Source organism: Diadema setosum, chromosome 7 (genome assembly GCF_964275005.1).
Source record: "Diadema setosum chromosome 7, eeDiaSeto1, whole genome shotgun sequence".
Classification (NCBI taxonomy): Eukaryota; Metazoa; Echinodermata; class Echinoidea; order Diadematoida; family Diadematidae; genus Diadema; species Diadema setosum.
The window spans coordinates 41,519,905-41,547,205 of NC_092691.1; the positions used below are offsets into that span (position 1 = coordinate 41,519,905).

At 38.8% G+C, this 27,301-nt stretch overlaps 1 protein-coding gene across 1 annotated transcript; it reads right to left on the reverse strand.

Annotated features, from left to right (window-relative positions):
* Positions 1-3,581: 3,581 nt before the first annotated feature.
* On the reverse strand, positions 3,582-25,409 carry LOC140230818 (glutamate receptor 2-like). The gene is made up of 12 exons (XM_072310959.1): positions 25,281-25,409; positions 16,764-16,886; positions 11,862-12,047; positions 10,474-10,719; positions 9,737-9,915; positions 9,211-9,264; positions 8,439-8,720; positions 8,049-8,162; positions 7,556-7,690; positions 7,183-7,346; positions 6,317-6,404; positions 3,582-5,623 (listed from the first exon to the last, which is right to left on the reverse strand). Exons 2-12 carry the CDS (start codon positions 16,831-16,833, stop codon positions 4,400-4,402), a joined length of 2,742 nt encoding a protein of 913 aa, XP_072167060.1. The 5' UTR covers positions 16,834-16,886; positions 25,281-25,409; the 3' UTR covers positions 3,582-4,399.
* Positions 25,410-27,301: the final 1,892 nt, after the last annotated feature.

A 27,301-nucleotide genomic window follows, 5' to 3' on the forward strand; every position in this document is an offset into this window, starting at 1 on the left:
TTTTCATTCCTAGACAGCTTTATGTATGAGATATTCATTCCCTTATGGATTGCTGAAAATGGACTTTGCATACCTTTGATGCTATAATCACGTACATTTGCATTAGTTACTCTAAAAGATAAAAACACGTTCATTTAAAACATCAATTGCCTTGATAACTTGTGCTTCGTTTATTTTCCTTCGATAATTGCTTGTAAAATTCTATTTCTTATTCACACAAAAATATTGCACCATTGCCTTAAAACGGTGACTGTCAAATTTGACGTCATACCAGGACTTTTATTCAATGAATAAAGCAAAGCAAATGTCATGTGAAGTAGTATTGCATGTGTAACATACATAATTAGGTAACCTATATGGCAGTACACTGTGAGCTCTAAAGAAAGTGATTTGCATTTGCATGGTCACTAGGCTGTGTGTTTCCATAACTATGGTAGTGTTCTTTTTAAATTTTCATTCATATAATTGTTTGCCCATATCCTATTTGCCAAAATGAACAAAAAAAAAAAATGTGAAAGTACCAATCCATGGTATGGTTAAGTAACCAATATTAGGGATAGTCGGGTATGACATTCATTGATATTACTTTAGTTGGATGATGGGCGGATTAGGATAAGGCTATAAAAGTGACGTATAAAAGCTGTGACTATCTCAAATGCTCTAAGTACATTTGTTTCTAGACTGCTTCAGATATTTTATTCCGTGTTTTTTGTGTTCATAAGTGAGAAATGACATCTTTTGATCGACGACTTCAGCTCAAAGAAATGCGTTTCATTTATATGTATTATGTAAATATTGTAATAATCAGGCTGTATATATTCGTCCTCTTATTCCTCGTGACGTGAGATTGTTTGGATTATCCAGTTCTAGATATAATTCGTATTCTATTACCTTTGTTATTTTTAGATTATATTATATGTGTGTTTAATCAAGTGAAAAACATGCAGAGGGAACTTCAAATTCTATAAAGTATAAAGAAATCATAGAGTTAAACAGAAATACATTGTACATTTAATGTTGTTTGGTAGCTCACCCAAAATTGAAATCTAATCTGTGCAGTTAAAGAGTTACCAGACGAGAAAATAAACGGTAATTGGGAGTACTTACAAGGAAGATGACTGTCGTTTTTTTTTCTTTAAGTTCTTACCTGAGTTTGTTAATTATATCAGTAATTAAATATTGCAAATTACGAATACCTCCCTAATTCTCACAACATTTGTCACTTGACAACAAAATTACAAACGATCTTTGTCGAATTGTGATAATCTAACTGCCAACCACTGACGTCAAAACACTCGTATATTTTTGTGGATTAACTTCTTTTCTTTGTAGTTGACACCTGTGATGCCAGTGATAATTTGCATACAAAAAAAATCACATGTATTTATAAGCAAATAACGACGAGACTCATATACCATCACACACCCATGAAACATCTAACAAATAAGCAACAAAGAAATGTTCTTATAATATTTTTTTTTACTACCGCTTCAAGAAAGGAGAGAGAAAGAATTAAAAAAATACATTTTGATAACTGGAAATAATGTTTATTCGAATTGATTTTGATAATTCATATGCATACATGTTTGCAATATGCATATGTGTGTATACATATACAGACATGTTTATCGTAATATGCATGTATGCATGTTTACATACATAGGTGAGTGCATGGTATGTGGGTGTGTGAGTGTATGCGCGTGTGTAGGGATGTAACCATACTTTTTCTCTCTCTCTCTTACTTGAACCGAAATGCGCATGAAGTATATTGACATTCATTAAAAGTTTGTGAGTATATGTGTACACATCAAATTTGATTAAAGAAAATAATGAAACAAATTATTCATTAACATGAGTCGTTAGGCTTGATCGTTGTTATAGCAGCTTCATCTGTTCATTGAGTGTTTTCATATAGCAACAATTTTTACAGGAAAATTACGAGAATGCAACGTTCGAGCCTACACGTTCGGTTAATCGTCATACCGTTTGATCCTGTCATTTTTGTTCTTACTCCATTGCCCACCTTCTCTTTGTTTCTTTTTTTCCTCTCCCTTAACTCCCTTCCTCCCCCTCTCTCCCTCTCTCTTCCTCTTCCCCCCCCCCCCCCTTTCTCTCCCTCTCTCTCTCTCTCTTTCTGTCTATCTGCAGTTTGGTTAGTCTCTTTCAGGTTAATCTTTCAAGTATTTTGATTGATACTGCAAACTTGTTAGTTAAATTTAATTCTGTCCACTGAATCAACTTAAACTAGATCTCGACATGAGATATGATCATGGCAAATTTCATATCAATCGGTGATGGCAGCTTGGAGATACTTCGTTCAGAAAGAAAAGAGACTAAAAAGAAGGACGAAAAAATGAACCAAACACAATAGGTGATACGCCTGTAAAATCCAAACGTGTGAAAGCGTGTGTTCGCGAGTGTGTGTCGAGATAGAGAGAATGTGTGTGTGTGTGCGTGTGTGCGTGTGTGTATGTGTGTGTGCGAGTGTGTGTGTGTGTGTGTGTGCGAGTGTGTATGTGTGTGTGTGTGTGTGTGTGTGTGTGTGTGTGTGTGTGTGTGTCATGAAGCCTGAACACTCATCACTTTGCATACAAAACGCAAACAGAGATCAAGGCACAGGATACAACTATGATTTGTTGCATGATAATTATAATAGTGAATAATTATGATATACACATTGAAGATTGGTTTAATCCAGTGTGCAGTCTCTCTGTCAAAAATCCTAGATACGTATCTAAAGGAATGGTATAGTATTGGTTAGGATGAGGATTCGGCTTTTAACTTTTTAAGAGATACTTAGAAACCACTTTCTGAAATGTGAAAGAGCATACAATTCTAGAGGAATTCGAAGTTTATTTGATAAAAATTGGTTTTAAAATGGCTGAGATATCCAAAAACAAAGCAAAACAAAGTAATCCTAATAAAAGGTGGGTCCCACCTTTTGATAGGATTGCACTGCTTTGGATATCTCAGCCGTTTTGAAATAAATTTTTATCAAATAAACTTTGGATTCCTCGTAGAATTATATGCTATTTCATATTTCACAAGAGGTTTCTCATCAGAAAAAGTTATCATCAAACAACGTTGGTAACGTTAAGCTCCATCTCAACCGAAACTGTATCATCCCTTTAAGACACATGAGCGCTGACATCCAAACACAGCACACGCACACAAATAATCTTATAAAATATATCAATGTATATTTATGAAATCGTGATTTGTACTCACCTGTACTCGGTATGTAAGTATGATTTGTACGAATTCTATGTGTGTTACATAATCACATATATATATATATATATATATATATATATATATATATATATACGGCCGAAACAGACTGTCCAGCTAAGTTACCAATAAAGCAACGCCTTCCATCCTACTATAATATTGTACTGCATGAACTCCTATATAGTCGAGCACTGTCAGCCATATCGCAGTTCACACTCTACTTACATACTGGACGCACACATACACACAAAAAAGGCTGATTGTAACGCATACTCCCTTCCACAAGACTATAAAACACACGCAGAAGAATCCGCACACGTATAGGTTCGAAAAGAGTACTTACAGTAACATTTTTGTAAATGTTGATGAATGAAAGCTTTAATCACGAATGTGTGGTTCCGATTAGGCAAAATTAAAGTAATCAAAAGGCTCATGCATTACAGAACACATAACTGCAAGCAACTGAGTGCAAATTTATGTCTCAGTGTTAAAAGAAAACATATGTCTGGGTAACTTCCACTTTGCTCAGAAGTTTAGCAACCATTGTATTACTGCAGCGTCTTTACATTAATAGGATTTTGAAACAGATATTAAGATGGCCGTGGACAAATGCGATTCGTCTTGGGAAATGCATGAAAAAGGTAAAAACATCATCAAGCAAATTTGTGATCTGTTCACTTCTAAAGAAACATAACTTGACTTGAGACTACATTCTGAGAGGACAGAAATAAAGCTGTTGATTCATATCTATTCAGAGGATTTGGCAATTTACTGTCCACATTTTTAATGTCCAAAGATTTCACCTGTTCCGGATAATTCATATCGTAACTCTTCTGGTTGCACTTCATGATTTTCAATACAATATACATGTATTAACGTAACTTTACCTAGCAAGATACACAAAAGATCTATTTGGCAATTGTCCACAATTTGTGCACTATATATGGATTATGAGACTTTGTAATTTCCAACTAAATGAATGCATGTAAAAAAAAAAAAAATCTGAATATTATGTTGTTGGGGTTTTTTTCACACTGTGTGATTTAACTCGGTTGCTGCGGAAACTAAGCTAAATGTACAGTTTGTTGCTGTGTTAGACAAAAAAAAAAGAAACAAACAAACATGACAGCGGAATCATTCGAATCCACAAAATGTAGCAGTCAACACTTTACAACCAATCTGCAGCTTTCTTCTCTGGCTGGGGCTGGGCGTAATTCGACGCGCCTCCGTACCCGGCTTCCCGACCATTCTGATAGGCGCCACGGCCGCCGCCCCCTCCGTAGCCACCACCGCTCATGGGCAGGTCATTCTTGCGTCGGCCATTCATCTTCGGAATCTTGACGGTGGTGTTACCTCGGAGATAAAAGTAGATGGTCTCCACGGTAAACATGATCAAGCTAGAGGCGAAGCCGAGCATCATGAGGTAATATACACCGGCTAGGTCTGCCCCGGTGATTGACTTCTTGGCTTGCGTCTGCCACAGGGTCTTTCCACTGCAGTACGGCTTGTAGAACTTGGTGCTGGTGATGTTCGCCAGAATTCCTTGCTTCTTCAGTTTCTTGAGAGCATACGTCAGTTGATCACGGAGTGGTGACCCAGACTGTGTGGCTAGCGGAAACTTAATCTTGGTGACGTAGCCACCGCTGACCCAGAGGTCACATGGCCATCTGTAGGCTTCGTAATCCAGCATTTTCTTCTCAGACAGGAGAGCATAGCGGCCGTTGTCGCGTCGTACCTTGCGGACACCCTCGATTAAATCCTGGACGATTTTGTTCTCGTCTCCTGTCTGGATGTCGTCCCACGTGATCCTCTGATCGCCCTTTGTGGACTGGTGGAAGAGGTCAAAGGTTGGGCTGTTTCGGACGACGCCATATTCAAACTGTTCCTGCTTGTTGAGGTCGTGGAGACTGTAGATTTTCATTCCGATTTTACTGGACTTCAGGAATGGCGACAGGTTGGACACGTACAACCAGACCATGATCAAGGTGTAGGCGAACCAAAACGCCGTCATCACTCGTCCTGCCACTGAGTGGGGCGCCCTCTTGTATCCCTGGAAAGCCCAAATAGATATCATGTAGTACAGGGTGTTGTAGAGGGTGAAGGTCTCCCCTTCCTCCTCGGTGGCTTCCCCGCGGAGGGCCTTGGCTCGCCACTCGTTCTGGTTGAGGCGGCTCAGGACCCACATGAGAATGGTAGCGACAAAGAAGGCCACGAAGTTTGTCATCCAAGAGTAGACATTGAAGGGGAAGAGTGGTACGAAGGGGTACTCCCACACGTAAGATGGATGCTTTATCAGCAGCTTGACGTCACTGACAAACCAGAATGACGTGAAATCAACAAATTCCTCGCGAATGTCTGTCTTTGTAAGGGCAGCTGCGATGATATCAGCATCCTGAGGTTGAGAGAGAAAAATATTTGTACTTGTTTAGGAAAGTCATCGTGAAAAATAAGTAACACTGAAACGCTAACACTGAAACCTCTGAAGAAGATATCATACAGACACCGTTATTGACGAACTCGCATTGTAAAGAAGTCCATGATCCCCCACCTGAAGCACTTAATATCAAGGTTGTAGTTTTAATCTCCATCAATGCCAGTTGCTTGACGAGGTGATTCAAAAATACGTTAGAAGTACATTTGAATGCTGACTTTAGGCTTCTTTACTGTTATTGTTTTTGCTCTTACTTCTCTTGTTTTTGTTCTAGTTTTCTCTTTTGCCAATCATGTGTACCCTACTCTCATCACCATCACGTACAAGCTATATCAACTTCTTCCTTTTTTCCCTAAAGACTTCATCATTAGTTTCTTGTCACAGTGCCATTTTGGTGGATCCTTTTACTGTGATTATGGAGCCCTTTGAGAGCAGAGGAAGTACTGGAAGCACTGAGATGGGCGAGGACAAGGGTGTGGCATCTGAACCATCTGCCATAGGTGTACTTTTGCCCCTCTTGGCTGCTAAAGGTGCATGTAAACTATAATGGATGTGCTCCATGGGAGAACAGTGTATACACTGAAAAGGCTTTTTTAGGGAAATATGAAGCTACTTTCGCATAAATCATGATTGTGAGTCAACAGTATTACTTACACCATCATAGAGATCCCGCATCATTCCGTCCCACTCCAGTGTCGACTTGTCGTACTTGCCGTAGTTACCCTCACCAAGGAGTTCCAGTCTGTTCAGAAATATGAAATAGAATTTGAGAATTAGATTTTGGTTATGGATTAGATTTGGATTAGATGAATCAGATCCGGATATTGGGAGGGCTTTAATCCATTGCATTTGGACGAGGATATCATTCATTTATCTTACGGTAAATCAAGACATCACAGAGATGTTTGTTTGTTTGTTTGTTTTTTAAGAAGTGGAAGCAATGGTTGTGGTAGCTGGAAAACAGTTTAGAACACGCTCTCATAAAGGCATTTGATATAAAGGCAGGAGGAATAGTGCAAGTGGTAGGTGCAGTATCAACAGTGTCAGTTGTGGTAGCATATATTCGTAATTAGGAGTGGTATAGCTGTATAGGAGCGATATCTGAAGAATCATGTAAGTAGTAACGTTGCATTAATCACCGAGTGTCGTAGCAAATAATGCCGTCGTTATATAGTACCAGTGCAAATTTATCAAGAATTTTTCAATCTTCTTTGCTTTGGTGTTGTTGAAGATTTTTTTTTTTCGTAGTTTCAAGAAGCAGGAATGGGAGTCATAGAAAATTGATACCTTAATCATATTTGCTTTTTAGCTTCCACAGGGTATAGTTGTATTCACTTAAAAGCGCATCTTGCCGTCATATTCATGTGATACTTACACATTAAAAAACAAGGTCTCCCTTGAAAGCATAATGTAAAAGAAAAAGAACAAATTTATGCTGTAAGGCAATGATAGAAAACTAACAAATATCCCTAATACAGAACTACAATTCGCACATGATATAAGAGGAACAAAAATCCCACCTGTATGTGAAGTCTAGCCCCATGTCCTCCTCAAATACCCGCTTGATGTTCTTGAGTAACTCGGGGATGTATCCGATGTAGAGATCGTATTCAGGATTGACCTCCTGACGACGGTATCGACGTCGAGTTGACTCGTAGTCGCGGTGCATCAGGAAGGGTGGCTCCTGTATATCGAGGTTGGGTTCAAAAGTAACAAAACAGAAACACACTCACAAGATCGTGTAAAATTAAAAGTTGATATGATAAAGATTCGTTTGGGCATGCAATTAGATATTCGGTAATTAGAAAGGCTGTGGATTGAAATAAACAAAAATGTGCGTGTGTGTGCGTGTTTAAGAGCTTGTCATTCGTGTGTTGGTTTTGTTATTCTTACCTCGATACTGAGCACGTGAATGTGAGTAGCCTCGGCCATGCGGTAAGGCTTCATGTAGAGACGACTCCCTTGCTTTGGCCACGTCTGTCGTTCTTTCATCTCCCAGTGACGGATGTTCTGTGTGAACTGCCCAAGCTGTATTGAAGATCGAAAACGAGGCTTTACTACGCAGTTTGACGGTAATAACCCATACACTCTAAAGAAAAGTAGGTTCAACTTTGCACTTTATGTGTGTCACATTTATTGTAGCACCTTTAAAGGTGCTCACTGGTCAGGAACGTGCAAAGTTGGTATCCGTAATGGTGCTATAATTATTGTGTCGCACGTAAAGATGCAAAGCTGAACTAAGTTTTCTTTGGGTGTACATGCAGCGTTTGCCAGCGACAACGCGGGGACAACGAATAATTGCATATTGTAGAGGGATACAATAATTGATCATGGGATCAATCTTTTTCAAAACGATATGTAGTTGGATAAACGAGGTAGTTCTTACCTTACTAGTGGACAGATACTGGTCCTTCCCGACGAAGATGTCAATGGTGTAATTCACACGGTTCCCATGTTCATCGAATGACACTTCCCCACTGCAACCCTCGAAAGACTGGGCCTGGGGCAAGGAAGGAGAATATCGACAGCGAACACACGTGAGGAAATACTATGAAAGTTCAGATATGAAACATCTACGATGCAATTTCATTGACATGAGACTGAGGTATGGGGCTACCCTAGCAACAACTTTAAGATAAGGATATTGTGGACTGTACATATCTGTATTGATTTCTTGAGGTAAATGGCCTGTATGTTGCTCAGTCACAATAAAGCACATCGGTAGCATTTGACTGGAAACACAATTGAAAGTGAATGAGAGTGGAGTTAGCCCTACCTTGTTGAAATAAGAATTCAGCACACCCTTCGGCTGCCCACAGCGCCCTGACGGAGGGTAGTTATTGTGCTCATCGTGGTAGGCCCTGAGGGCGTAGGATATGGCCAAGAGGGAATCGTACGTCGTCTGCTGTCTGAAGGGCCACTTCCGGATAGCATCGGGTCGACGGGTGTAGAAACTCCCCTCCACCGAGCCGGCTACCTTCATCTTGAAACGTGTCAGGAAGGCAGAGTTGTATCGTAGCCTGGTCTCCAAAAACGTTTTTCCCAAGTAGGCCACATTCTGTGCAATGGCAAGAATTGAAAATACGGCGGTGCTGTCAACGGTTTGAGGAGGAAGTTATAAATACATGACGAGAGAGAATGAAACACAAAAGTAGCAGGAGAAGAAGGTAGTGTGTTTGGAATTTCATTATGAGCGAGAGCATATAACTATGAAAGGGGGTGGACATGATATAAATTAAGTGATGTCATGCTCAACTTAGCACGTCAATGCATACTCTGCAAGTACGTCAGGTGAAACCAACAGGCATATCTTGGCCAAACCAGAATGGCGTAATTTACAGAGTTAAAACTTCTCTCCTTCTAAACTTTTAATTATAAATGTGACAAATTCCGGTCGGTTAGTCCATTGTATTACAAGTTCCTTGTAGAATCAATGGACAATGAATATAAGTTATCATGAAATGCTGGAATGGAATCCCGGTGGAAGCAAAAGAGATGGGCCGACTGAAGGGTTACAAGATGAGGTCGGAAACGAAATGATGACTTACCAGGTTTCCAAACAGCCAGTGCCATGTGTCGAGAAGAAGTCCTTGGTCGTAAGCCTGGAAAAAACGCAAAATTCAGTCAAAATTCATTTTGCCATCCGACAGATCATCAGAGCAGAGACGTTCGCATTTATTTCTTGTCATTATTCAAAGATAAACAACTCTATTAGCTCTTTTACAAAGCATGTACGATATTGCCTTTAAAATTGCATGGAAAGCTGTATCAATCACATTTACCTATCTTACCTTTATTATATTCATCTCGTTTTCTTACTTGTTCGCTTTATTCCCTGGTTTCTCTCTAATGCACTTAGTCATTCTAAGAGTCCTCAATCTGTACTCCATTTCACATACATCCTACCAGAGACAGTTTGAACGTTATTCAAATATAGATCCAGTTAAGATCCCACGTTATCAATGTTACTTGCACGCATTTTCCTTAAAATACATTCTTACTCTAAATGTTTAACTCAATCATTCATTCATTTATTCACGTAGTCATACCCTACGAACTGGTCAATGAGCTTACGTTGTCGACAACGACTTTGATGTTCTCCTCGACGTGCATGTAGACGACGATGTTCTTGATGGCGCGACCTTTCAGTTCTTTCATCTGTTCCTCTGGGTTCTCAGTATCGAGGACCATGGGATGTACCAACCAGCCAGTCTCAGGGGACATGTTCATTAGCTCCTCTACCATGGTGTATGCTGCAGGTGAAAGGTGTAAGGAAGAAGAACCGCGATAAATGTTTGGGCAGTATACTATGGCGTCAATTTCAATATGAATACATGAGAATTTCTGCTGTGTTTGGGTGAATTCATGTAGGGATTTGACGTTTACTGTCTCGTCATTTCAAACACTGTGTATATTTAGTAATGTATCCTCTTAGAATCTAAATTGGCAATGTGATCCTGCTTTTCAGGCACCTTCGACATGTTATCATCATTATCATAATGATCATACCGGTCATTATTTTGCAAACTGTCTGTGAGTGTGTATGTCTGTTTCCCTGTCTATTTCCTAGCCTGGATTCGTCTCTGTGTATGAATATAATGAACTACATAAACAAGTCAGAAGTTATTTGAAAACCCTGTTTTATATATTGATATTGGTAGACTCTAATTCACAGTCCTTTAAGTGTATATTGAAATCACTGTGAAAGTGTCCATATGTATCGCGAACATCAGATTCTCTTGAGCTATTTCACATGTTTTACCTCTGAAAATGTTTTTTCTTCCCTCAAAATTCAATGTGTTAATTCTCACCAGAATCCTGATCGTAGAGGATGATGAATGTCGTCCACCTGTAGTGTTTGATGACACCAGATACCAGCTCCACCATATCTTCAATGATGGGATACATCTTGATGGCATCCGACCCTGAGGCCTGGTCCGTTGCTATGGAAGGGTAATAGGCGTTGCCCATGATGTAGCCAAGTCCCTGGCAGTTCAGACACACGTCGTCGGGAACAATGAGGGCGTGGGAGTCCTTGTTGTTGATGAATGAGCAAGCTATTGGTGGAGATAATAAAACGAATTAGATCCTCCGACCTCCTGACAAAACACAGAGTAACAGCTTAAAGGGACTGTACAGTACTGGTTGAGGTGGGAATTCATGATTTGAACATTCCTAAGTGAGATAATGAGAAACCTCTAATGAAATATGAAAGAGCATGTAATTTCAAGAAGGATTCAATGTTTCTTTGATAAAAATTGGTTTTCAAATGGCTGAGATATCCAAAAAAGTGATAGTAATAAAAGGTGACAGGCCACGCTTTTATTAGGATCTCTTTTGTTTCACCTTGTTTTTGGATATCTCAACCATTTCAAAACCGATTTTCATCAAATAAGCTTTTGATACCCCTTAGAATTGCATGCTCTTTGAAATCTCATAGAGCGGATTCTGAATACGTCGCAAAACATTAAAAGCTAAATCCTCACCTCAACCAGAACCGTACACACCCTTTAAGAAACAAGTTCATTCTGATTGGAGAATCTTTCTTGTGGTTACTTGTCATTGACTTGTTGGATCACGGACACTTTTCTGTGAATGATATAAGAATCTCTTCTCATAATGTCATATAATTCTTCTCCTCCTCTGTTTTATCTTGATTGGTTAGCATTTCTCTTTTTATTAATTCATATTACCTCACAAACCATATCTCAATTCAATTAATTCTTATTCAACATGCTAAAAAGAATACATCACGTTGAAAAGACAAACGGAAGAGACAAAAATATACATAGCATGTGAAGGATCAGAAAAGGCCATATGAAGAATATCAAAGCGGATTCCTTTACAATAAAATTGATACATGTAATATAGGGTGCAATTTGCAATTAAACAAAGAAATTCAATTACAGAGTACAACCGCAGGTTAAGAAATATACACTAAGCAACAAATAAGAAAGGAACATCAGACCAACTACAAAAAAACGGCAAATTATTACAAGAGTAATTCAACTGTACTTTAGATGAACATTTTATATCTAAAAGATGACAATGTTGGACACTCTTTAAAAAGAGCTGGTAACTCGTTCCATATTGATGCACTTGTTGATTGATTGCCAATAAAAACACTTTTTTTTTATAGAAAGTATAGGTTTTCAGAGGAGGAATGTGGAATGGTTGAGAGTGCACAATCATGACTTACAGGCTCTGACTCCCATTGAGATGGAGTCTCTAAACCAGGTTTTCCCATCCGGAGCTTGAAAATGGACCACAGAGATCTCATCACCGGAGGGTAGGATGGAGAAGTCTCGGTTGATGAACTGCTGAGCGTCCGTCAAGATGTTCTTATACACGTCGTCTACGTACGTGTTCTCGCCATACAGAGCACCTGTACATTGGAGAGGTAATAATGGTATTTTACATGATACGCACGATAATTGTGATGATGATGATGATGATGATGATGATGATGATTGTGGTGGTGGTGGTGGTGGTGGTGGTGGTGATGCTAATAATGTTAATCATCACCATCATAATCATGGTACTAATCGCGACCAATTAACACATTGATGATAAATTAACAGCAATCATATTGTCACGATGGCCATGACAATGAAGATGTTTTCAGTTTCTATGACAAATATTACAGTTCGATAATCAAATACTATGATAATGAAACATTCGTTTCAAAGCTGTGCATCAAACAAATTACTTAGAAAAGTATCACTCTTCATTTTAGGACATATGACTTGTGGGAACACAATAGCACATCTTTTCATATAACTGTCTGATACATGTTGATTTACATAAAAAATCTCCTCTGACGAAGACTCTGCTAGGATCGGAAGTAAAGGCCCCTTTTTACTCCATTTTACATTAAAAACTTCTACATTTGGTTCAAAACAGATATCAGTGCTAGAGAAATCCGGTTTAGACAGACAGTCCATTTCATTAAGAAAGATTGAAGTCACTGAAGAATCAATTTTAGAAGGATTTGAAGACCTCCTGCCCCTCCCCCAAATCTGATCGGTGACGAAATTGTCATTGCATGAACAGACATGAGAAAGATATCCCTATTTGTATCTACTTGACTCTCCCTGTACACTCCATCTCTCTCTTTGTCTATCTCTCTTATTACTTAAAACTGCATCCAAGGTTCGTCAATAATCCATTTCAACCCAATAACAAGCTACTGCATTATTGTTTCATTTTTGGGGCGATATAAAAGATAACACTTCCGTGACGCCATTTCTTTCCTCTACACATGTCTTTCAACGTTATTTCCCAGTTACATCAACATCTCAATTGTAGCACCATTCCAAATCAGTCCGATATTTTGCTTTTCTTCTCGAAAGAGGCGAGAAAAATCTGAGAAGGGTGTGAATGCCACATTTGATGGATGTCGGGAACTTTTCTCCGAGTAGGGTCAGAAGTTGACACCTATCGAATACTTGGGAGGTTTTGGGGGACTTTGGCAACCACCTTGAAAGGTGAGCAGCGATACAGATAGTCTACGGTTATGTATCGTTGTATGTGCGTGTGTGTGTGTGTGTGTGTGTGTGTGTGTGTGCATGTGTGGATAAAATATGTGTGTCACGGTAATAGTCAACAGAGAATACACTGTGTGTGTCATAATCGGTGAATGTCTTAAGTTCATCTCTCCTTTGTGGTCCAATTCCAGCGGGTCAGGACCCAGCGGTATTCCGATTCCGTAGACATCTTTATCGCCACGGTTGGGTAGACGGAAGTGTAGAAGATGCGGAAGGAGGGCAATCAACGGACAAGATATGGCATCTGACATTTAACAGAAATTATTATGAATGGATAGGCCTATACATTATAACCAATCCATATGCTTGTCCACGAATGTCTACAGAAGTGTACGATGCTCTTTGTGACTTTCTTTCAAGAAGAATGTCGATAAACTGTCACTAGTATAGAATTTCACAGAATATCGGAATTCACAAAATATTTCCCGTCGATACCATTAATGATAATCGTGAAAATTCATCATCTGTCGCAGTGCAAATCATACTAAATATCTTTGTCTTTACAGGACTTTCGATTAAAAATGTATACTGATTATCTAACTGTGTCAGATCGCATTGATCATTTTTGTAAATGTACATGGTTTCATTTGAAGAAAGTGTCTTACATAAAGAAATAAATAGCAAAGGATACTTACCTGTCTTTGTGCAGTGTGCAGTACTCTAGATTTGATTACTATAACTGTCTCTACACTGCGATAACAAGAGCATTTGAGAAGATTAAAATGCTTTTTTCTGTTTGTTTCGCCTGACGTCATAATATCAAAATTTTCATACATGGAGTCCTTGACGGATCTTGAGATGCCCTCATCTCCTAGAGTAATTCACAAATTTTACAAGCTATGCTCTTCTTGTGAATTCCTCTTTTCCATATAGAGTTACAAAATAAGATTGTATTGCTTACTTGTTTATCTATCTAAAAACCAAAGTTGATATCATAATATTGTATCCATGTTTTATTGAAACTTATGTGATTCAAAGTTCCTTAAAATGTTATATACTCGTGTATGCATTATATATATTGCTTTGTATTACTTTATATGGAAATAAATCATTTTAATTGAATTCAAACATCATGAACTTGGGCAGCTAGTATTATTTATAAGTTAGATCGCCGTCGTGATCAAGCACCATCACTTCAGTTTGCTTTTTCAGTGAAAGAAAGGATTCAGCCTAACAATTTTCCCTTACGTTCAAATCATTTCATGACCAGATAGCAACTTACAATATTATGATTATTAATACGATGAAGTCCTTATCATACGATGAAGTCCTTATCAAAGGGTGTGTCGAGATGGGATATCATATGTAAACCTACAGTTGATAGTTATTGAAGAGTAACTATGTTCTGACTGGAGAGTATGTAGCCTTATTGGGTAATCACGAAGTGCATGACATACTTGTAACTAAGCAGAAATCAAAGCAGAAGGTTTCTTTGATAATATCTAGAGATTTAAAAGACATCTTAGGGAAATTAAAGGATTTGAGTTTCAGAAAGGTCGTCTTGCATAAAACAAGAGAACGAGCAAGCTATCTCAGTCAGTTCATAGACTACTGATACTGCCTGCATGGATCGATGATGGTCTTACACGCTTTCTACAGGGAGGATGGCTCTTTCCACCTCCCGGCTTCCTAAATCATCTATATATGTTAACAATGGTTTTCCTTCAAGGAAAGGCACGGAGCGGGAAAGATTTTACGCCCTGCTGCGTGTGCTCTTTTCTTTTAAGTAGGTTAATGACTTGGCCAAGGTGGTTTCTTATGTCAGATGCCACATACCAACTGACAACAACACAACAGCAGAACTACTATAATGTAGGTTATCAAGTGTCAAGAATCGCACGGTGGATTTCTTGGAATGTGTTTATACCATCATCATCATTTTAGTTGCCACAAATATGCGATGCTGTGACATGGATGAGCTGACACCAACTTTCCATAATCTGTTGCCCGATGGGAAACAGCCAAGCAACTAATGCCTCGTGTGTTTCTATAGCTGTTTCCAGTTCAAGTTGTTGTTAATCTCCCTCGCCCCTTAGGCTTTTACCTTCCACTTTCCCATGAATGAAAGTCTATTCCTTACAATTTTTTCTCATGATATGTCCAAAAAGTCGGAGCTATTGGGTGACTATGATGACTAGCCCTGGTCCAATCTTTTCCAGTACCCAATCATTTTCGTCTTGCGTGTTTTCCTTGAGATTCTTATAAGCGATCTGAAGTAACACCACGTTTCAACAACAACAACAGTGTAAACATGACATTATCTTGCGTCTGCTTAAAGCAGTATATATACTACAATATTCTCTGTTCGTGGTTCAATCGATAGATACTTTCTTGTCCTATCACAATCTGATATGTTATTGACGTGTCTTGGTTGTCTGTAGTCATGATTTTCTATCATAACTTCATGAAGAATTCTTGCCTACAAGTATAAAAAGGTAGGGTTTATCCTTTATTGTCTATCAGTAGCAATATTTCTACAATTACGAAAAAATAAGTAACTGCTGGTGTAAGACAGGATAACCTATTTCATTTTTGTTTCACAACGGTTAAAAACGCCTATGTACATGTAATATATTTAATAAACAGAAGATGAAAACTGTGAAATAAAGAGCGCCCTCACAGAAGAACCACGTACGCAATTCAATCGGACACTGTGATATATATTTCTCGACACTGTTACATTTTTTAACGTCTTTTTAAGCACTATCAATGATATCGAGGGCTCTCTTTGAAGAAATATATGTACATATGTTCTTCTATAACCAGTGTAGTCCTTGCTGGACACGATCAGCGTATTATTGTCAGTTTAATCTGTCTTTTCACTGCAGTCTTGTGAACCACTTCGGTGGATCGCAGAAATATGACAAGACGGAAGTTACAATGTGCCAGCAAACTATGACACGCTCTCTCAGTCAGACAGTGCTGACGCCTCTCAACTCACTCAGTAATATTCATGCAGATATTTCTATTCTCAATGTCTTAAGGCAACAGGTGAACACATCAGAGACAGTAACACATATGTACAAAACACTCCCCAAATACACAAGCATTCATACAATCATAATAGATGTACACATAATTGGAAGAGGAAGCGAGAGAGAGACCTTATTTAGAAACCTCTTAATCAATAGTGTATACAAGAAGTTCCCGACAAGATAAGGAAGTCCCAGTATTAACAAGAAGGTAGCTTAAGACGTCTTCTTTACATTTTATTAATTTGCAGGCATCAACATTTACTTAAAACTGACACAGCTCTCCCTCTGTTAGACGAAACAATGGTTTTCTTACCATCATTAACGAACAGTCTTGTGAACAATAATATCAAGACTACTTGTCAGGATTCATTTTCCCCGATCTTGTCATTATGAAAATGAGGTGTCCTGTTGCAACGCCAACTTTCACTCATAAATGTCACTGAAATTATGCTGTACTAACGATATGGGCGTCGATTTAAGAATTAACTGTGCATGACCGCGATTTATGACTCGTGATTTGCGAGGTATTGGTGCATAATAGAAGCACGTATAGTGGGTACAAAATGTCATGATACTCACCGACTTTGAGGGACTCCGCGGTGCAGGAGGCAGCCAGTGTTACTACCAGGAGAAGTTGCATCCACCCCATCTTCCTGGATAGGTGGCTATCACCAAGTCCGTCAAAATGACAGGAAGACTTCCCTGTGTGATGAACAAAGACAACACAAGGGTACTCGACAATGAAGCTCTTGTTGAGTCTGCTTTACAAACGGCCAGGCCTTCTCGTTGGTGTTTGTGTGTGTGTTTTCAAGTTAGGATTGAATACTTCTCACCGGATTGCATTCAAGTCAAATTTTTGCCTAAGTGGTTTATCTTGAGTGTAGTATCTCATACTCATTAGAAAGAGTAAAGACTGGAACTACTTTCAACACTCTCTTAATCATCTATGACTTGCAGATTGGAAAATAGTTTCGGCAAAGATGACGTAGACGTGCAATAGAACACAACATGATTATCGACTTCGTCATCGCTCAAACACAAAACAGCTAGGCGCGAGGCTAACCGCTACCGACCGGGACTATTTTATGGTTTGTGTCTTACTAATGTCCAAGAGTATTGTATAACAAAAATATACACGATTGTTCTTTTGCAGCGATTGCGTTTTCTACGAATACATTGTTAATTGGGGCGAGGTTATGAGTCTTAGATAGGAAGGTTGGGATTGCATAAATTGATATGAAAAATCGGTCGAGTGTATACCAATGCACTGATTGTGTCAGGTACCAAGTCATATCACATCCATACCAGTTACTGTGTGGTTAGCATTAGCATGTGGTAGAATTCCCCCTCTGCTTTGGACGATAGGAATGATCAATGATAGGACATGAGTCAGCATTTGAAGTCAAAAACAAGTTGACAATAAACATATAATCTCGGGCTTACAATGATACAATATCAGGATTCCATTCCTTTTTAACCGAACATGACTTCATCTGAGCCTAAGTAACAATAGATATGGGCACATGACTTCTGCCTCAGCGTGGGGTATCTATATTTTGAAGCATTGTTCGCACTAAATTCTCCAACTTGGTAAGGTTTGAAGTTACGAGTCACGAAACGATATTAAGTCGTTTCATCAAATTTATTTCATAAGTTCTAGGAATATAAAGGATCGAAGTGAGAATAGTTATAATCATCGGTCTCGATCAGTCTCAGTTATTTTCAGTCTGTGGAAGATATTAACAATCAAGATCGAATCAAGCTGAATTATTCGAATGAGAAAAAATCATTCGAATTTGTTATTTCATTTGAAGTACGCCATTGTATTCCAATTGTGATTATGACATCACAAACATCATATGATTAACACTTCCTCTTGTATGAATGAGTTTACATGAAAACAGTCACTTTCCATACCATCCACACGTTGCTTCCAAGAAGAGATGTACTGTACAGTGATATCAATGTGACGTATAGGTTAGGCTCAACGTCCTGTATAATGGACTCCCCTCTGGTAGGCCTATTTATCACTGGTCCTTGGACAAGATATAATTTTACCAACGCCGTCTTTGGATCCAATTGTACAAGACTCTATGATGTGATTATTCCAATGACAGGGCCCTCTGAGAAGCAGTGGTAACACTATGACGAGGTTACTCTGAGTACATAGCACGATAATTATCAGCACCGTAGCATCTGCTTTTATCACAACCATCATACTTAGAATACGAACATGTAATTCTGATAAAATTTCATATCACATTCTTTAGTTTATGAGCAATTTGTAGTTTGAAAACAAAGCACAAAATAGTTTCATTCCGAGCGAGAAACACTGTGCTAATGCAAATAGTAAACACGTATATTCACACGGATATAATTCCAACGCTTTGTATGACGGAGGACAAAGGTAATGCAATTTTGGAGACCAGTGGGAGAAAATACAATAACATGAGGAGACACCAACTTCACTCTTCAAACAGGTCCAAGTTAAAGAGTATCATCTGGCCTACTGCTTTCATTAGAGCCATTTTAATGAGCACATGAATACGTGAAAATAAACTGTTTATCATAAAGCGCCCCCTATGTCTAAATCCCTTCTTGAGGACACAGCTATCGTGCTACTTGATCGCTTAGAACTTCGCCCCAATCAGCTGGTCACGTGACTTGAATCAAACAAGACTTCAGCTTTTCCCGCTTGTTAAAACCTCCCTATTCCCACTCACAAATGAGCTGACAAAGAATCATTATTGTTAACAGAGACAAAAACCCATCCATCCTACTCTTGGTTAATCCACGAAGACGACCCATCACATAATAGTGAGTTCAAGTCCCTTTCAATGTCCAAGCTGTCTACCGTTACGTCACAAGCGTTCCGATACGATGTAGTCCGGTGCCCTTTCACACTCAACACAGCAAGGTTACCGCAAAGATGAAGGGCATAAAACCCATTACGCAAACTACTCAGTTTTCAAAGGATAAGCTGAGAAGACGGAGATGTAACATTCAATAACCACATAGTTCCTTCCCTCTCAGCCCTAATAACTCCTTCAAAAAGTTGTGAGATCATTCTTTACGAGCATGCTTTTGTGGTCATTCGAGCTGATGATACTAGTTACCAACAAGTTTTCAATTCAGGTGCGAGTTTCTTCACCCCCTCTACAAATTATTAAGATCGTAACTACTGATCTGCAAATTAACAAACATGTCGGAAAAAGGAACCAGTAGGACTCGAACCTATCATCTACTGAGTACTGCTTTCCGGGCAGTGAAGAAACTCGCACCTGAACCTTCACCCCTCTAATAATATATTTCTTTCAAGTTTTCAATTATCATTCAAGTTGGCGCCAAACCGATCACAATCTCAAGATAATCCGGTGTCTCCACAATTTAATGCATGCCAAGGTGACCTTCCAGTATAATTGCCTATAAGAGCATGTGAATCCAAACTTCACTTTATAGAAGACAAGGAGAACTATACAAACAAAAACAACGTGTTACCTCAATTAACATGTATAATACACATCACACATGAAAAGTCCGTGGTGTAATAGTACTGTTAACAACTACAACTCCGGTGTATTTTTGGAAACTTAAATTCATATCATTGAAACTGGGACTTGGGAAGGAAGAAAAAAAAATCACTTTTCCTTTCGCATTCCTTTTGCTTTCCTAAAGCAGCATTGAAATTACCATAGGCTGTTTGGAATTGAACACCACTCTGAGCCTTTCACCGCCTTTACTTTCACATTGTCGTGAAGTTTACCCAAATCCCCATTTGTTCCGTCTCCATATTGACCCCGCGAGAACTTTCAAGAGTTTTCTACTCTCGTTCTGCAGTAAAAACATGCCCTGCCGTCGTACTCTTCAGAGCTACAGAGTGTGAATAATTGTAGAAAAAAAATACCTGCCCTGAGCCGGTCTGTGAAAGGGTGAAACCATGGAGGTCTCTTTTCTACCTCCATGTTAAAAAACCGTCTGCGGAAACTATATAACCTAATATATTCAAAATGGGATTTGTGGTAAAGGGCAACATTCATGAAATGAAAGAATCCACTCATTGGCAGGTGATTTCTTACTATTTTTTAAAGCATTTGTTCTCCCTGACATTTGAGTACTTGGAGAAAGGCGTTTTTGGATTCTGTACGAATGTCACGTATGCCGATATACTGAAGAATGTGTTGATAGGCTACAGCTGGGGGAGAGAAATGTTCAAATTCTCTGTATCGAGTTTCGCCACAAGACCCCTTTTTGGGTTTTTCTACTGTAAAAGCATTGAACGAACATGACATGAGAGAATTCATGAAAGTGGTTCACTCTCATCGATCTGTCTGCTTAAAGAGATTTCAGTATCATTTCTTGGCATCTAGGCTCTCTATCCCACAATTTAAAACAACATAGCATCTGACAGACACAAAAAATACTCCAAAATAGAAATTGCACATATTTTGCCTATGGGGGGGGGGGGGGGGACATCTCTGTCATTCTATGACACTGGATACGCACAAAGAAAGCTAGCGTACCGATTATGTCGTGTATCAGGCACTGGCAATGGAGCAACGTATAGATGTCACAATTCCCAACTCCCATTCTTTATCCCTTGTTCCCTTCACCATCGTACATGATGGCATGATTTGAATTCAGGAAAAATACGAGGTGATAGGATATCGTTTTTTACCACGCAATTTCAGATCTGAAAACAATCTTTCCTTATCGATTCTACTCTATTCTCAGAGTCAGAAGACATTTTGTATCTGTTGATAGGATAATATACTACATCGATCCCTGTAACAGATCACTCCTTCCGCAGCAGAAAGAAAACCCAGATATTCTATCCTCCCCAGTTCTGAGTGCATCTCAAAAGATTGACACCAGTGACCCAGAGGATAAGATATGGAAAATGGAGGATTTGGCGAAAGATTTCTTGGTAGTCAAGTTGCGGAATGGCTGACGATAAGTAAGAAAGAATTCAGACTGTGTTACCTGACAACCTTGTTTAGAGCTACAGTAAATACCACCATAGGTCGTTGTCTGATGTTTCCAGTCTTAGCAAAATAGATATATGTTGTTGTTTTAGATAATTCATGTCGTCATTTTTATCTTGCTTGAAGAGTGTCATGAATATGTATGAATTTATGCAAATTATAATGTGTGGATGGGGGAATCCATGTGGTGAAATGCTTCCAGAGAAATAGATGAGACGCAGCGCACGAGATCGAGGAATAAAGCTTTTGTTGATTCCTCAAAGTTTGGTGTTGGTATAGCTTTTTGCTGTTTGGTGTCACTGAATGACGCGTGTGATGTTGATTGCCAGCATCTTCTCCTCAACGTCGTAACAATACCAGCATCTTCTCCTCAACGTCGTAACAATAGAAGAAATGGGATCTAAGGTACATTTTGTGTAACACTTCTTCTTTCCCACATCTTGTTATGTTTGCAATCTATACGTCGGCATGTATTAAATTTCTACATCTGAAGAAAATGGGACACATAGCGTTCTCTCCCATGAAATTGGCCTAAAGTTTTTATATTAAAGTAATATCTAACATGTCTGAAGGGAAATGAAAGTTGTCCAATTCTTATGCAAGATAACATTTTCAGTAAAATAAACACACGCGAGTTGTGAAAAATTGTAACTATACCCCTATTAATGATTTCCATAATTATTTCAGTTGCAACCATGTCTTCAATTTATGGAAACATTTAATTTCATATAGTTTCGTCGAATTTTAAATCCACAGCCACTGTTCTGTGGATTTGTTTTCACTTATTCTTATTCAAGGTCAATTTGAAAATGGAGTGACATATTTCTATCAAGTTAAATCAGTTCAATGATTTGTCATACTGCCATTCATTTCCACGAATTTTTTGATGTAGGGCCTGATGTTCCCTGGACCACTCATGAAAGCTTTGTAAACTGAAGATGACAAACATCCAACTTGCTTTCACAAGCATGCCGGACACCCGCTGATCAATGACTATGTATGTGGTTGAGTTCGATAAACTGGTCACGAACTCGCTCTATTGTTTCAATTATGACTGCTTTGGTGGTAAATACGAAACACATGCTAGGCCTTCACAATATCCCAGTCTCAAATATAGTTTATGCATCAGATCAGTACATGCACATATTTTGCCGACGTTGGGTTTTAAGAAAATGAAAATCTCGTGATAGTTATGATGATCTGAACAAAAAAAAAAAAACAACAAACAAACCAACAATACCGCCTTGGCACCTGTCCAACGGTGCCTATCAACTTCATTTTACGCAGAAAAAGTAGTATCCCGTAGAAGGAAAAAAAGAACAAAACAGGATGTCGATTCATGTTTGAAACAGATTTACTTTAAAGGGATAATGATATAGTATTGGTGGCGATGAGGATTGGGCTTCTTAATTTTTGCGAGATACCAAGAAACCACTTATGAAATAATACAGACCATACCATTCTAAGAGGATTTTCAAAGTTTATTGGGTAAAAATTGGTTTTGGAATGGTTGAGACATTTATGAGATTTATGTTTGCATATTGTAGAAAAAACGAATATATATGAACTTGGACTTGAACTTGAACATCCAAAAACAAGATAAAACAAAGCGACCGTAATAAAAGGTGGGTCCCACATTTTATTAGGATTGCTCTGTTCTCTATATCTCAGCCAATTCAATGTCAATTTCTATCAAATAAACATTGAATCCCCCTTGAAATTACATGCTCTTTCACATTTCTTAAGAGGTTTCTCATCTAACCAAAAAATGTTAGAAATCTGAAGTTAGGTCTCAACCAAAACTATAAAATCCCTTTAAGTGCCTCCTTTTAATATTGTAGACAATGTAGTGAAGGCGAAAGTGGAATGCAAGAGCCAAAATGGATTTCAAAAAACGTAGGTCCCTCGTGGCATGTTTGCACTGTGTCGAGACTGTTTAGACGCTTGATTGTACAAATAAGAGAGGTCACGGCTGCGACCCTCCTCGAGTCCCATTCATCCAGAGTAATGTCTCTTAACTCTTATACCTTAGACCGGAAGTTCCTTCTATGAACAATGAGTTTTAACAACATCAATGTAATCAACAAATCATACATAGTTGAGATTAAGAATTAGCTGGGTAAACTCTGAAGAACATTTTCGAGACTGACATCACGAGAGAGTGAGGAAAGTTGACGAAATGAAAGATTTGCTTTGCAAACGCATGTTAGAGGTATGGATGGAATTCACGAATATCAAAGCGTGATCTTGATAGATCTCCATTACTAGTTGTTAATCATGAGACATCAAAAATTCTAACATAGTGAAAGAAATAGCAACATTTTGATTCTCATTAAGTTTCATCAAGGACATCTTTGTGTCAAGTGTCTGTTTATTTGTTATGATGAGATGACACACATGTTTCTAGCTGTGACGAATACATTATAAATGCTTTCAGGATTTACCATAATCTCTTGAACAACAATACATATTGAAGAATGTGTCCTGATATGTATTTTGATCTATAGATCTAGTGTCGACAGAGTGCAAAACCAAACAAAATATAAAGTAAAACCCCTTTACCTAAGAAAGTATGATACTTATGAAAGATACACACTAACGTGGCTGTTTAATAAGACATAAAGACAAATCTTTATGGTCATCAGGATTGCAAACTTCGGTAATTTCATGTTATATAACTTTCTTTCGACTTCGAATTGTGATTCAGACTTTCAAGACAAGAAAGAAAATAATAATCTCCATGCAAATATGCCCAAAAGTTTTGGTCCAAGTAGAGCTCAATATAATGAAGCCTTCCATTCTCCAGACTTGGAAGCTCCAAATTCTTATCACTGAATTTCATGTTCAAATAATAATGAGAGAAGAGGATATGCACGTTTGGTGTCTCCATTTCTGACTGACATGTCAATGGGGGCAGCGTGTCACCCTCCCAGCTCGGATAACAGGTGTAGTGATTGTCGTAATCAGATAAAGTACATTGATATCTTGACAGTCACATTAGTATCCATGATAACTTCCCTTGGGCTGGGGATATATCGATAATAAAACTGGTCTCTGTTATCTCTTGAGCATCAATCTTCTTTCAAGGCCAGTATTTGGAGACTAGCAATTTCAGAATTTAACTTGCCTAGTACCGGAAGCACTCTGGTCTGAAAACAACGTTGTCTTCGTAACATGTTAAATCATTTTACAGTACTCCTATTATATTGTAATGATCTGTAAATTTTCAATGACGTCGTTAAGTCACGTCATGTGACCGGGGTTGTGATTTTCAGACACCTGACAGGAGCTATATTACAACTTACAAGGCATTCAAATGATTAAATTCACTTAATTTCATATACAGTATGCTTATTCGCTTGCTTGACATTTTAATGCGATGTAAAAAAAAAAAAAAAAAGAAAAGACAGAAGCCATACTGATGTGGTGCAAAAGTGCGACAAATTTGGCAGGAATAACTATAGGGAAATGTTAGTTGGTGTTAAAGGGGATGGCTATAGGAGCTGATCAGTGGGAATCAGTGGGAATGCTGGGGGATGATTGTTCCAATCCTTATTCTTGTGTGAAAATTATTTGCTTCAGAATGGTCTCATATTCAAGTATTAAATGTGCAGTTCAATGTTTCCAGGTTAGCATGCCTGTACTGTGACGGGGCGATCGTTAACGGCCCGTTATTCTTTCTTGTCACGTTTTTCAACCCTCCATTCTGCGATATTCCTCAACCCAGAATCTTCGAATCACTTTCAGGAGCTTGCTATCAGATTTCCTCCAAACTTTTTTTTTCTCTCTTTTTATTTTTTTATGCAACCATAAAACAAACAAAACACACAATATAAACAATGTACTGATTTCCTCCAAACTTCAATGAAGCAGTGGATACATGTCACTCTCCAAGTTTTATCGGCCTGTTTATCCATATTATGTGACCTAAACAGCAACAAGGAGGTATACCTCCTTGGCAGCAGTTTCCTCGTCATCCCTTTTGATTGTCAAGTACGGGGGAAATCCCAAAAATTGTCCAATTGAACATCGCATTATCTCATCATGTTATTGTCTTTCCACGAGAAGGGGAAAGTGAGGGAACTAGACCAGTAGAAAGAAAAGATGCACTCACCAATGATGTTCCGTCGAGGGGAAATACCAGAAATGAGTCCCGATGTGAATGATGTGGTCACCGTTTCCCAAGAAGGAGCGGAGAGTGTTGTGGTGCTTGGCTGTAAGGCACGATGTCGTCTTGGCCGTGGCAACCAGTCCTGCACAGCGGTGGATGTTGCTCCTTCGGCTTTCTTCGGTTGTTCCCTCCAAGACACACACACGCGGACGCACACCCGCAGAGGCGAGCACACGTTGTTGAACGCCGTATTCACATAGGTACACAAACAAGTACACCCGAAACCACCATACACGCACCCCTTCATCACCATCACACCAGTGAACTTCATCCCCTTAAATTTCACCCAAAGAACTCAACCTCTTATTCTTAATCTTTCCCCCACTGTTTTGCTCACTTGGTCGATCATTCCTCAAAAGTATGTTACCAGCCAAGACTTATGAGACTCTACAACATCGCAAAGAAAAACGGCCCTTTTCCAAGAAAGCATTTAACATTATCATTCTGCTTGCTTGACAAAGGCAATCGACCATGCTATAAGACTGATATCCGAGAATGAAAAAACAATGATACGCTTGGGTATTAGTTAAAAACACGTTTGCGCATAATATCCAATGGGCCTACACAATAAAATGAGGTCTTTTGTTAACAGGTGGGAAGCCTCCAATGCCAAAGGACAAGACGGACATTAAATAAAAACATTGCATTCATGCAGATGACCACATTCCAAGAATCACTTTCCTCACTAAGATATTGTAGTCTTTGTGGGGTTATCCAAGCCATACCAAGAGATACCAAGAGTGAAATTCCTTTTTACAGACTATACTAAGACGAGCTGTCAAGTGAAAGTTCTCTTTGCCCCCTTTCTGTATTTTAGTACTGAGGACTCGTCATTTCATGTAGGCCTAATTTTGTCCAAGCCGAATACCACAAATTTTTAGCTTCGAAATCCTGTCATGAAGAGCATCCATTTTATCACTATCTTTAAGTTGTTTCCTGTTTCATGAAACTATCAAGTCGACTTCGAGAAAATGGAGATGAATGTCAGGCGTTTGTTGATGTAGGGGGTTTGGGGAGTAAGAGTCCGGGTAAGATTGCCGTGCTAGTCTTGTCAGTCCAGGCCGTTGGAATCGATTCACATCTTTTTAAACTCTTTCATATTTTTTCACGAGTTCGAGTACTAGTATAAGAATTTTTGGGTTTGCCGCTGACTTCATCTGATGCAAGATGATAAATTAGATTGTGCTTGAAAATTTTAACCACTTGACTACCATTTTTAAAATTTAGTTCATTTTTTTTTTCTGTTTTGTCTTTGGTAGCTTATCGACATATTCACATGTTAGCCTAAAACGATTCCGGGTCAAGAATATCATGATGGTGGGGGAACTGGGGAATTGAGTGATTTTGGTCAATGTCATTTTGTGTCCAGAGATAAAGGTGAGTTTGGAAGGCATGAAATCACGCATAACCCAACAGGTTATGTGCCTGCATATTTTTTCTAGTCAAAGTACGACTTGCGTCTTGAAGAAACTGTATATCCTTTGAGCTGAAAAATGAGCAAATTTTTGACGTGACCTGAGCGGAATTTGTAGGTGTCTGGAGGTCAGGTCATTGGCCCTGATCCCTATCCGGCGGGTGACCGCAGGTAGCGGGGATGCTTGACTATCCGAGAGAGCGTTTGTTGATTGGTACAGATACGATCGCCCACGGTGCATTCAACAAGGAGATGGAAGTAAGAGATAGAGTTTGGTTATGGAAGTTGAATTTTTCAATCATATTCTTTGACAACTCCTGGTTTATCCTACAATACGATCTTTCCCGCTGGAATTCAAGTGTTTGCTATAGTTAGCAATTGCTTTGCTCCATGTTTCGCAGTAAAACGCGCACACACATACACACAGGGAGATAACATAATGTTGTGAAGGAGGTCCATGTAGTTTTAAGGGTGCTTTTGTTCTGATTGTTTGTCGTTATGTTGTGTGATGTAACACGAATACATTTCGGTATTTGGCCAAAATGGCGCT

Bases quoted from the DNA above. Each gene is read 5' to 3' on its own strand.
- LOC140230818 (XM_072310959.1), bottom strand. From the start codon at position 16,833: ATGGGGTGGATGCAACTTCTCCTGGTAGTAACACTGGCTGCCTCCTGC. The intron at 9,265-9,736 runs GTAAGCTCATTG...CGTTTTTTCCAG, and splicing joins TCAAAGTCGTTGTCGACAAC to GCTTACGACCAAGGACTTCT. The intron at 7,691-8,048 runs GTAAGAACTACC...TCTTCAATACAG, and splicing joins AGTATCTGTCCACTAGTAAG to CTTGGGCAGTTCACACAGAA.